Below are 12,760 nucleotides of genomic sequence, written 5' to 3' on the forward strand. Positions count from 1 at the left end.
CAAATTGGGCACACAGTGAAAGGGAAGAGACAAGGGGAGCCACCCACAGCATGCACCAACTCCCCTTCCCTTCTTCCATTTCTGTCCTCCCTTTATCTATCTCGCCCTTCTTGCTCCATCACCTGGGTGCAACTGGGGCTGCATCATCATGATCAGTCTAGCTAGTGTACGCACAAATGTAGCACCAAAAACCTCTAGATAAAGCTAGGCAGCCATTGAATGGCCCAAACATGTCAAGAGAGAAGAAGAAGAAAAAGAAACATTGTCTTTGGGTTTGGTTTAATTATACATGCAGTATAAGTACTCTAATCAAGCCATCAAAGAACACTCGCTACTGTATTACTCCGGAGCTAATTAGCACTTAATTACACTAGGCGAATAACTACCGGCCGGCTGGCACTGGGGTTGTAGAACGGATCAGATGCTCTCTTCCACCTCTATGTTTCTACTGCTACCGCTGCAACGAGCCAGGATTATAATTGACAGCATGCTGCTATATATGGCAATGTACGGACTGTAGCGGCGGAGTCAACTCCACCCGGCCGCGCCGCCGGGGGCCGTGACCCACGGCGTGACCACGAACGTCTCCTCGACGAGGATGCTGGGGTCGCCGCCGTGCACGCACGCCTCCAATATCTTCACCAGCTCGTCCTCGCGGTCCTTCTCGACGTCCTTGGGCGGCTGACTTGCGCCGCCGGCGGCCTCGTCGAATTCTGAGTCTTGGTTGTACTCCTCCATGGAGGGCGTGCGCAGGGGCGTCGTCGGGGACATCCCGCCCGACGTCGACTGCCCTGGGCTCGGCTCCGCCGCCGCCGCCGCCGCCGACTCCTCGGCTCTGGCGGCGGGAGCGCTCTGTCCGGCAGCAGGCTCCGGCGCCTGCTGCCTGTTGCGCGTGGTGCCGGCCAGGGAGTTGCGGTGGGCGGGGGCGGGGTGGCAGTGCTCGCCGCCGGTGTAGGTGAGGATGAAGGAGTTGGGGTCGTCGCGGCAGCGCTCCACCATCTTCCGCGCCTCGCACGCCTTGTCGGTGCTGCACCGGTAGTACCCGCGCGGGTACGGCGACCCCTTGATGGGCTTCTGCCCGTACTTGCGCCACGCCCACGGGTCCGCCGACGTGCCGTCCGCCGCCACCCGCTTCACCACCTTCTTCACCACCTTCTTCCTGCACAGACGCCGATTATCCACACGCACGCGTGAGCACAGGCATACACGATAAGCTAGCAACATTTTATTTCGAAAAAATTCAGTGTTCGGGACGTACTTTCTCTTGGATCTCGACCCTTCGCCGACGGGGCCTTGCGCGCCCGCGGTCAGCAGCATCGGAGGCGGCACCGCCACGTCTTGCTGCATCGGCACCATTTCTTCGACTGCCGGCGGCGCTGGCTGCTGCTGCGGCGGCGGCGGCGGCTGAGGCGAGGCCGGCAGCGCGGCCGACGGCGCGAAGAAGGCAATGGAGAGCTCGTCGACGGCAGCAGAGCCCCCGTTCCCGTCGACGGGCGGATCAGGGAGCGACGCCGCGGCGTCAGGCATCCCGTGGTCCTCGACGACGGGCGGCGGCGGGGGGAGGAAGGAGGAGAAGGGGTCGTCCGAGGGCGGCGGCGGGAGGACGCGGCCGCGGCAGGCGAAGCGCACGACGGCGTTGAGGTCCCAGTCGTTGCCGCCCCCGCCGCCGAGGTAGTAGCACCCGGCGTCGCTGTCCATGGTCGGCCTCTCTCGAGCTCGTTCCTGCTGGCTATGGAGGAGGGAAGGAAAGGAGGGGGGGCGCTGACTTTTGGTTCTAGTTTATTGTTGGCGCTGTTGGTGGGAGGAGAGAGATGGTGGTGGTGGGGATGGGCATTGGATCCGGCCTCGCTCGTGGTGTCTGAAAAGGAGGAGAGAGGGGGGCGAGGGGGCTGCGTTTTATCGGGAGCCGGCCTCGTGGTCTCTGGAGGGGTGGGGCACGGTCCCCACTTGACTTTCGGGGCAAAGTCAAAGGGGTGAGAGAGTGAGAGGGCAGGGGGGACAGAGCACGGTCGATTCTAGGAATATGTTTTCACCCTTGCTTTCCTTTTCTCTTTTTTTCGGTGGGGACGTGTTCAGTTTTCACCGTTGCCGGAGGAGCAAGAGCGCAACACATGTGAACATAAGTTTTCTTTCTTCTCTTTTTTATTTCTTTATTTATTGGTGACTATTCTACCGTGTCTACTATATTTGCTTACTCATGTTTTAGCTTATCATGATTCATGAGACGAATATATGGAGCTGACTGGGACCGGGTATAGTGAACTTGATTATGAAGATGCCTAATACGAGCAGGAATTTGGATTTTAGACCAATACAAAACACAAATTAGTTGACTGATCATTTTGGTCCATTGCAAAAAAAAAGACTAATCAATTTGGTACGGCTCTAACCTATGTACCAATGGCTGCCAAGATACATACTCCCTCCATAAAGAAATATAAGAGTGTTTAGATCATCAAAGACGCTCTTATATTTCTTTACGGTGGAGTACTTGTTAGTGATCTAACACTCTTATATATTTTTTACAAAGGGAGTACTCGTTATGCTCACATTTTACGATTATATCCACACTAACCAGAGTTGAGTGGCCATTTTAGGCGCATTAGTATATGAATGCCCCTACGACAGTGATCGCGAAGCACATGAATGTTTATGTTGAGAGAATAAAATGCAACCAAAGATATGGAAAGAATGATGCTTGTTAACATACTGCGACAATCACAATGGTGTGCTCGGGTTTGAATTTAGTGGGCACGCGAGTTATTACTACCAAGTTTGTGTACGCCGTCATCAGTTGATCATGACTTCAACTAGAATGGTTAATTTTCTGTATATAGCAATAACACGAGAGATCGGCCATTGATAGCATTATAAGATGCAAACCATATCAACCCAATATGTTTGTATAGTAATGCATGACAGATATGTTGGCGTCAAGTAGAATTTTGATATACATTCGTATTACGCGACATGTATGATTGTGTTGGGTAGACTTTCTAAGCCTCTCATTGGCCATTGATAACAATGTATAGTATACAATATATCAATGCAATGCATTTGTATAACATGATATATATCGAAAAAGGCTTTCGCCCCGGTTTATATATAAAGCACTGAGCATCAGACAATGATGGCGTCAGTTAAAATTTCTAGGCTGCTCATTGGCCATTGATAACAATGTGTAAGATAAAATATATCAACTCAATGCATTTGTATAACGCGACAAATATGATAGTGTCATGTAGAATTTCTAGGCCACTCATTGACCATTGATAACATTGTGTAATATCAAATACATCAACTTAATGCATTCGTATAACACGAGCGATATGATGGCGTCAGGTTGAATTTCTAGGCCGCTCATTGGCCATTCATAACACCGTGTAATATAAAATATATCAACTCAATGCATTCATATAACACGACAAATATAATGGCGTCGGGTAGAATTTCTAGGCCGGTCATTTGCCATTGATAGTATTGTGTAATATAAAATATATCAACTTAATGCATTCGTATAACGCGACTGATATGATGGCGTCATGTCGATTTTCTTGGTCGCTCATTGGCCATTGATAACACCGTGCAATATAACATATATCAACTCAATGCATTCGTATAACACGACAGATATGATAGCATCACGTAGAATTTTTAGACCGCTCATTGGCCATTGATAGCATTTTGTAATATAAAATATACCAACTTAATGCATTCATATAACGCGACCAATATGATGGCGTCAGGTCGAATTTCTAAGCCGCTCATTGGCCATTCATAACGCTGTGTAATATAAAATATATCAACTCAATGCATTCGTATAACACGACAGATGTGATGGCATCAGGTAGCATTTCTTGGCCGCTTATTGTCCATTGAGAACACTATATGTACAACTTATCAACACAATACATCGTATAACGCGACATATATGATGACGTCAGGTAACATTTCTTGGCCGATATTTGGCCATTGACAACACTATATGTACAACTTATCATAACGCGACATACATGAAGGCGCCAGGTAAAATTTCTAGACCGCTTATTGGCCATTTATAACACTATATGATGTGAACTTTATCAACCTACTATAACGCGACATGTATGATGGCGTCAAATAGATTTTCTAGGCCGCTTATTGGCCATTGACTACACTATATAATGTACGACTTATCAGCGCGATACAATTGTATAACACGACAAATATGATGGCGTCAGGTAGAATTTCTAGGCCGCTTATTGGCCATTGACAACACTATATAATGTACAACTTATCAACGTAAAATATCGTGTAATGCGACATATACAATGGCGTCAGGTAGAATTTCCAGGCTGCTTATTGGCCATTGACAACACTATATAATGTACAACATAATACACCATATAATGCAACATATATGATGACGTCAGGTAGAATTTCTAGGCCGCGTATGGGCCATTTATAACTCTATATGATGTGAACTTTATCACCCTACTATAATGCGACATGTATGATAGGCCGTCAGGTAGATTTTGTTGGCCATCTTGTGTGGCACCAATGGAGTTTTTACTGTGCAATGTGTATTGTGATGACTATTGTGTTTTTTTAAACACATATAAATATTTACAAAATGAGAGACGACTTGCGAGAGACTGATATTTCTTTTCTGCACTACATAAGTTTTACGTGGATATTCCTGCAGTATTTTGGATGAAAAAAATATTTAAATGAAATTCATATTGTATGAACTTTCAAATTAACAATGATTTTGTTTCCTTTTTGGTATTTACCATCCTTTCTCTGAACAAATTGCTTGAAGCTGAAATAGGATGATGGTAATTAATCTACGTTCCATTATTAGAGAAGCTTGGATCCATGGGACTATTTTTAGTCTGACTAAAACTAGTCTCTTTTAGAGGCTAAAGTTCCAATCACCCCTGACTAAAAAGAGGCTAGAACTAGTCTTAAGACTAAAAATTTTTAGTCATGGGAACCCTACTAAAATATGGATTAGTCCTCTCTCTCCTCATTTAACTCCTCTTCTTTAACACATGCGAGTTCGGGATTGAAGGGTTTGAAGGATAATAAATGCTCATTAACTCATTTTAGTCTATTTAGTATTTGTATCCAAGCATGGGTGAGGCTAGCAAGTTTTAGCCTCACTACTTTTAGTCATGGGACTAAAACGTATCCAAGCACCCTCTTAACCTCGATACCGCCTAGATGCACATCGTAGCATCATTACCGGTCGAAGTAAGGGCGTGCCTTGACTAGCTTTGGGTGGCGGTGGTGTTCCGGTCATAGCGTTTGACTGCAGAAGATAGAACAACATGAACAGTTTAGTCGCCCAAAATTACTATGTTTGCCAGTGCCTAGTTAGCCACCTATATATTGTACTGAAAACAAAATCAGAAAAGGCATGTCTTGACAGTGCCCGGCTAGCCACCCTCCGGTAAGACAAAACACACAAGCATGCTGCACTGCATGAGCAGAGTGGCCGAAGCTCGTCAACGACGGCCCCCACACAAGATTGCCAGCGGTGAATATCTTCATCTTCTTCCCGACATTTATTTCCCACACATCTTCCCAAATCAATGATCGGCATCCCGTATCCGCTCTCCCGCCCGCTAGCTTCCAGGCACCGTTCCAACTTCCCAACGACGAATTTTTCCCCGTCGCGTGTACGCGTGAAAAGAGCGTCGCGCGGGCACGCAACCGGGTCGGGTCGTCAAAAACCAAGAACGACGAGCGGCTCGGATTGACCGGCGCCAGTGACATCAGCCAACGCAGTGCACGCAAGGGTTTTGATCGGCCGCGGCAGCGCAGCCCACGGTGTAAACGCGCCGCGCGTTGACGGTCAAGCCGATCGATCGGCGCAGGCTGCGCGCGCGTGGAGCGGGTGCGGGTGACGGCGGCATATCCCTTGGCCGCGGGTGCTGACAAGGCCGCCTTGCCTTTTGAGGACGGACGCGGAGGAAACTGCGAACGGTTGAGCCCGGAATCGCCTTTGGAGTTTGGACGTTGTGTTTGAGATACCTCGGCCGCGGGCTGCGCCGCTCGGCCGGTCGCGGTGCCGACGTGGGCGCTCTGGCGCACGGCCAGCGCGCCGGGGAGGCGCTCCGTTGGACATGTGGCCGCGCGCGGTGGCTCTTCGGCGGACGTGTGGGACACTCGCGTCGATGCCTGATGTTGCACGTACAAACGGGGATCCAGCTGGGAAACAATATGCATGCCCCAACGCTCTTCTGTATCTCTACTGTTAATGCTCGCGTGCATTGCACCTCAGAGCCTGGATATTCAAAATACGACCGAATATTCACGTAAACATGTAAGCTTATAGAGTTACACATGCGTATAAAGTATTTATTAATATATACTAGCACATATGCCCGTGCGTTGCAACGGGAAAAAAGTTAATGTGTCCATCAAAACGCCGCTTCCTAAATTTTGAACCCATTTGGGTTTGGTTTAGTTAGACTTTAAATTCAAACAAGTTTGTGTTAAATTAAACTTGTTTAAATTTAAAGATGGTAAAATTCCCCAAAACACTTTATTTAAATTCCTCTTATTTCTCCGATCCCATAGAAATAGGTCTAAATCCCTTCTTCATCTCTTTACTTTTCATCAAGTTTCGTTTAGTTTTTTTTAGACAATCAAGTTCCGTTTTAGTTGAAAAAAGAAAATAAAAGTAAGAACGAGAGGGTGCATCAGCCTGGACAACCCAACTATAGGCCCGCCCATCTAATTTTTCAGCTCGACCCACGTACCACTGTTAACCCTACCCCTACCTAACAGATAGGGAGATCGAATCCCAACCCCATCGATCCCATCTTGTATCCCCCTCCAGCACCGTCACACACAGGTAGGAGCCCAATTCCGCCTCGCGGCCGGCACCGCCGCCGCCGACCGCCACTTCCCTCTTGCTCCTCTTCTCGCCTCGCGGCGGCACCGCCACCGTCGACCGCCACCTTCCTCTTGCTCCTCTTCTCCGCCGCCCAAACCCTTCCGTTCTTCTTGCCTCCTCACGCCTTCCTGTTTGTGTGTGTCTCACTCTTTCTTTGGTTGCTCGTGCCGTCGCCGTTGCCGCTGCGCCATTGCCTCGGCCTCCTTCTCCACTTCCGACTCGTCTTCCCCCACCCCTTCCCTTCCCTCTGTCATGTATTCCTTTGCTCCATCTTCCCTCTTGTGGGATTAATTCCTTCATTATGTTTCCTTCCTATTCTTGTTGAGATCTGATGGGGCAAAATTGCCTGTGTATATAAATTGATTGGATTATATGCAAAGGAGCAAGGTGGGACTATTTATGAGTCTTAATAATCCTCACACAGAAACTAATTTTCGCTGCTTGATCTCGTCATATAAAGTAATTTTCGCTGCTCGATCTAGTCCAATCGTGACGACAGTCGGGCTGATTTTGTGCGCACACGTACCCCACCTTGGGCGCCAGACCCGGGCGATAGCGAGCAGGGGATGTACCAGAGACGGACCGAGTGGAAAAAGCAGCGAGGGTGAACATACGATGCACGTAAAAAAAGAACGACGATGAACCCAACAGAAACATTGCGTGCTTTATTAGTAAGTAAAGATAAAGATAAAGTACGTATAAGATATGAATTTAATTTTCATCGTTCATACCACGAAAACGAAAGCTGTGCTGTGAATGTACCACAACATTGAACAAAATACCCCTGCAAAAGAAAAACGTTGAACAGAACAAAATAGAGTAAAAGCAAATGGCAACACTTTAAGAGAAAAAACTTGAGAGAATACAAATATGAAAGAATCTAAAACAAATGAAAAGTGCTTGTGTTTTAAGGTTTGTGCGTGTTACATCGTGCATTCTACATCATAAAGTGAAAAGGGGAATGATTGGCCAGAATTAAAGTATGAAAGATTTTAAAATAAAAGAGAGATGTACCATGCGTTTTTAGGCATCTGAGTATATAGTGTTAGGATTTAATTATCCATGAGTTAATTAAGGAGAATCTACACTAATGCTAACCGTCGGTCCTTGTTATTCCTCAAGATGTCAACCAACGCGACTCTATGCTCGTGACTGCTTATGTACGGTGCAAGGCGCTTAAGGGGATGCTTAAAAAAATAAACCAGTGTTTATTCGTAGAGAGTAGACGCTTAATTAGACACCTCTTCTGTAGAAATAGGCATTGGTGTTCAGAAAAAAACACTTTATTTTCTAAGCACCTCTCTAAGCAACTAGCATTGTACAAGGCCTAAAGATGCTTATTGCACAAGTCCCTTGTACCCATATAAATAGCATCACACATTAAACTTAACAATTGACGATTACTATTTCATTGTTGCTCTCGCCTCTCCAAGTTTTACATATGGTGCATTGTGCTTGTGCTTAGCCATGAAATCTTCTCGATAGTACATGTGGCAGAATCCGGTGTAGTGAGGAGGATAACCCATGGCCAATAATGCTGGGATAGATTTGCTAACTATCTATCAAGTGCTTAGTATCCAAAGTTATTTGTTCACTATAAAGTACATACATGCAAAATTTCATCAAGAAAGCTATACAAAAATGCCAAGTATATGGATATATATAACAGCTATATTATTTGCCAGTATTTTGTGTACCTCAGATATTAGTGTATTTCTTTTACATATGCATAGTATGCATCTACTTGTATCTTGTTCTTTTGAGTTGGAACATCTATTTTATTTGACAAAGGGTGCTTGTTATTAACTCATAATGAATCATAAATGGAATATAAATACAATGAGCATATACCCTGCTTTTGCATTACTAGGATGCACATCAACACACATACACACACACAAAAGGATTATGCCGACAAAAATAGTCATAAGACCAAAGTTATGTCTAGGCGAAAAAAAATGATTGAAACAATAGGTTTTCTTTCTTAAATGTGACTTTCGAGACCCCATCCGGAGCACTCGTTGTTGGTGATCATGCCGCCGCTCCTTCAGGTGCACCGCCACTCGCATCCACCCCGCCTTCCCACCCCTTCTCCTCTCCTCATATCTAATCAAGCCTTTCTCCCTCCTCCTTGCAGTAATGGCTCCGACTCACACCATCGGTACCCATACCACCTCCGGATCATCCGCTTTCTCGTCTGGTAAGAAACGATCGGCTCGACACCTAGAGGGCCAGAGGAACAAACGGGAGCCAGCAAAGAGGCAATGGTCCAGGCGGAGCCGACGACCCAGTGCCTGAAGGAGGTGTGTGATGCCAGCAAGGTGGCATATGATGCTAGTGCTGCTCTCCAAGCGAATCTTCGAGTAAGTGCCATCGTAAGTTGATCTCCAATTGGTTTTTATTCCTTAGGCTTTGTAGCGAGTTGAACTTCCTACTGGTTTCTGTTGGTAGATTTGTAGTACACCTAGCGGGTGCATAATTCCCATGGGGCCACGCTAAGTGCACCCACAGGGTGTAGTCGCTGAAACTACTATCGATTGCTGGCAATCAACGATAGTCTTAGAACGACACTTTTGTTTCCATTTTTTCTACCACTCGGATTGGGCAGACCTTTCCAAGTGGACACCCTTCTAGTGGGGGCACGCTGAGTGCACCCACTCGGTGTAGTCCCCGAGACTGCCGTCGATTGTTGGTGATCGGAGGGAGTCTGACTGAAGACGTGTTTGTTTTTAGCTCATCAACACGAGTCACTTTCCAGTGGGGACACGCTGAGTGCACCCACTGGGTGTAGCCCTCGAGACTGCTGTCAACTGCTGGCAGTCGGCGGGAGTCTTATAGACTGTGCTCTCCTCGGCTGACCGAGTGTGTTGAACCAACCACTTGTGTTGGATGAGTTTGTGTCAAAGGGTACTCCAGGATCTGGTATTGATCGAGCTTGTTCCATCCGGGAGTGCCGGTCCTTGGGTAATTGGGGTTTGTCGCTGACTCGGAGGCCATATGGCACTTCAGGATCTCGCACTAATGGAGCTTGTTCCTTCCAGGAGTGCTAATCTCCGAACACTCGGAGTACTTTCCACTGTCAACTAATCCATTTCCTTTTCCGTACACCAGAGAACTTGCGAGCTTGGGGCTCATTATGCATCGCTGGAGAAGAAGACAAACTAGCTCCAACTGGACCTGAAGGTGGAGAAGAGGAACACAACTCGCACGTAGGCGGAAGTGAAGACCATGGGAGGTAAGTCTCAACAACCGAGTGCCCTGTTTTCACTTTCTTCCTTTCTTTGAACCGTGGGACTTCACTCGAGCAGATGTGCATAGTGAAAACCATTGAATCCAAGCGCGACTCAGGAATTGTATTTCTTTAGAAACTATGAAGCAGGCTCTTGTCGACAAGGACAACGGTCTGGTGGGGGCACAAAAGGTGGCAAGGGAGAAAACCAAGGCTGCTGAAGAGAAACTGGAGGAGGAGAAAAAATTGCTGAAGACTGCTACTGAGGATGCAAAGATGGAAATTGCTGAGCTCAAAAAGCGATAGGCCGAGTGGAATGACAAGTTCAAGACCCAGGCGAGTGCTTTCGAGCAAGAAGAGAAGACTCTAAGCAAGAAGGTTGCCCAGCTTACTCAGAAGAAGGACTCTGTGGAGAAGTACATAGAAGACATCACCGAGGAGATGTGTGCCAAGCTCGAAGGTATTCTGCATCACCCGAGGGAACCTTATTTGTTTCGGAGTGAATATCGTTCGCACATGTGACTTTTGTCATGTTTCTGTTGATAGAATACTGTCGCAACTTCGAGTTGGAGACCGAGCGGATTGAGAGGGATCTGGATCCGGCCAGGTCGATTGTCAGGGACAAGGCCGATTTGGGCATTCTCCGACTGGAAGCCCGCCTCAATGATGCCTTGGGATATATCATTCGCCCACGTGGCATGGTGAGCAGGATCGACAAGGAGATGTGGCCAGAGGAGATGCTCCAGAATGATCTGGAGACGATGATGGCTCTCCTCAACGAAATCCCCCGTCGAGTACAAAAATGGAAGAGATCCGCCGCCCACTGTAGAGTTGGCATGGCGATATCCCTCGTCGTCCTCCACTACAAGGACGCAAACAAGGAGAAGCTTAAGGCTCTCAAGGTTGCCAACACGAAGAAGCTCAAGTTTGAAGAATGCATGGAGACATTCATCGAGGCCATTGTCGAGCCCACCAGCCCCTCAGATGCGTGAGGAAAACTTTAAGTCTTAACCATTTACCTTGGTATGCCGAGTAGATTTGTACGTATTTAAACTCTTTTCAGGTCTTGGACTCGAGTAGTTGTAGTCACTTTTGAACTATTGGAGTTATTCGAATGCTTTCCGTCGAGTTCCTGAGTGCCTTTGACTTAGGAGAAATTTGGTTCACAGCTAAACCCCCAAGTGGGAGGAAAGTTCTCCACTCAAAGGAGTGGTTTCTAACTTAGGCGAAAGCTGGTTCGTAGCTAAGCCCATGAGTGAGAGGAGAGTCACTTGGAGTAGTTTTAACTTAGGCAAAAGCTCGTTCGCAGCTATGCCCCCGAGTGAGCGGAGAACTCATCACTCAGAATGGTTTTTAACTTAGGTGAAAGCTGGTTCACAGCTAAGCCTCCAAGTGAGAGGAAAGTTCATCACTCGGAGTAGTTTATTACTTAGGCGAAAGCTGGTTCGCAACTAAGCCCTCGAGTGAGAGGAGAGGTCGTCACTCACAGTAGTTTTAACTTAGGCGAAAGCTGGTTGGTAGCTAAGCCTTCAAGTGATAAGAAATTTCTTCACTTGGAGTAGTTTCTAACTTAGGCAAAAGCTGGTTTGTAGCTAAGCCCTCGAGTGAAAGGAAAGCTCGCCACTCAGAGTGGTTTTTAACTTAAGCGAAAGCTGGTTCGCTGGTAAGCCCCCAAGTGAGAGGAAAGTTCTTCACTCTGAGTAGTTTTTAACCTAGGCGAAAGCTGGTTTGCAGCTAAGCCTCCCAGTGAGAGGAAAGTTTGTCACTCAGAGTGGTTTTAACTTAGGTGAAAGCTACAGGTTCGCAGCTAAGCCCCCGAGTGAGAGGAAAGTTCGTCACTCGGAGTGGTTTTTAACTTAGGCAAAAGCTGGTTCATAGCTAAGTCCTCGAGTGAGAGGAAAGTTCGTCACTCGGAGTGGTGTATAACTTAGGTGAAAGCTGGTTCATAGCTAAGCCCTCGAGTGAGAGGAAAGTTCGTCACTCGGAGTGGTTTTTAACTTAGGCGAAAACTGGTTCACAGCTAAGCTAAAGAGCATTCACCCACAGGGGGTTTGGTCCCAAAGACGCGCAAAGGTGAACTCAATGAGGTACTGAAAAAGTCATGCTTTTATTCATCAAATATCACTCGTGTGCGCTTATTACATCTTAACACTTCAACGTCAAGTATAAAATCGGTGAAGCAGGTCAGCATTCCAAGCACGAAGCTCGTCTATCCTCTTCAAGAGGTTGTAGAGCCTGTATGCTCAGTTATGTAGAACCTTTGAAACGATAAAGGGGCCTTCCCACGTGGGAGCGAGTTTATGTGGTCTCTGGTGATCCACTTGGAGAACAATATCGCCTTCTTGAAAGGCCCGACCCTTGATGTGTCTGTCATGGGAGCGTCACATGTCCTGTTGATATGTGGTCGAGCAGATGAGGGTCATCTCTTTCTCTTCCTCTAGGAGGTCAACACCGTCTTCGCGTGCTAGTTCTGATTCAGCCTTGGAGTACAATTCCACTCAGGGCGACTTGTGAAGTAGATCACTCGGCAAGACAACTTCTGCTCCATACACCATGAAAAAGGGAGTGCGGTTGGTGGACAGATTGGTGGTCGTCCTCAAGCCCCGTAGAATAGACGGCAACTCGGTGACCCAGGCTCCAGTTGC

At 47.2% G+C, this 12,760-nt stretch overlaps 1 protein-coding gene across 1 annotated transcript; it reads right to left on the reverse strand.

Annotated features, from left to right (window-relative positions):
* Positions 1–241: 241 nt before the first annotated feature.
* Positions 242–1,849, reverse strand: LOC119328442 (probable WRKY transcription factor 27). Its single transcript, XM_037601428.1, has 2 exons — positions 1,259–1,849; positions 242–1,159 (listed from the first exon to the last, which is right to left on the reverse strand). Exons 1-2 carry the CDS (start codon positions 1,696–1,698, stop codon positions 529–531), a joined length of 1,071 nt encoding a protein of 356 aa, XP_037457325.1. The 5' UTR covers positions 1,699–1,849; the 3' UTR covers positions 242–528.
* Positions 1,850–12,760: the final 10,911 nt, after the last annotated feature.

This window comes from Triticum dicoccoides, chromosome 7A (genome assembly GCF_002162155.2).
Source record: "Triticum dicoccoides isolate Atlit2015 ecotype Zavitan chromosome 7A, WEW_v2.0, whole genome shotgun sequence".
NCBI classification, from domain to species: domain Eukaryota; kingdom Viridiplantae; phylum Streptophyta; class Magnoliopsida; order Poales; family Poaceae; genus Triticum; species Triticum dicoccoides.

Coding starts and splice junctions, on each gene's coding strand:
- LOC119328442 (XM_037601428.1), bottom strand. CDS start 1,698: ATGGACAGCGACGCCGGGTGCTACTACCTCGGCGGCGGGGGCGGCAAC. Junction 1,160..1,258: donor GGGTCGAGATCCAAGAGAAA/GTACGTCCCGAA, acceptor GCGTCTGTGCAG/GAAGAAGGTGGTGAAGAAGG.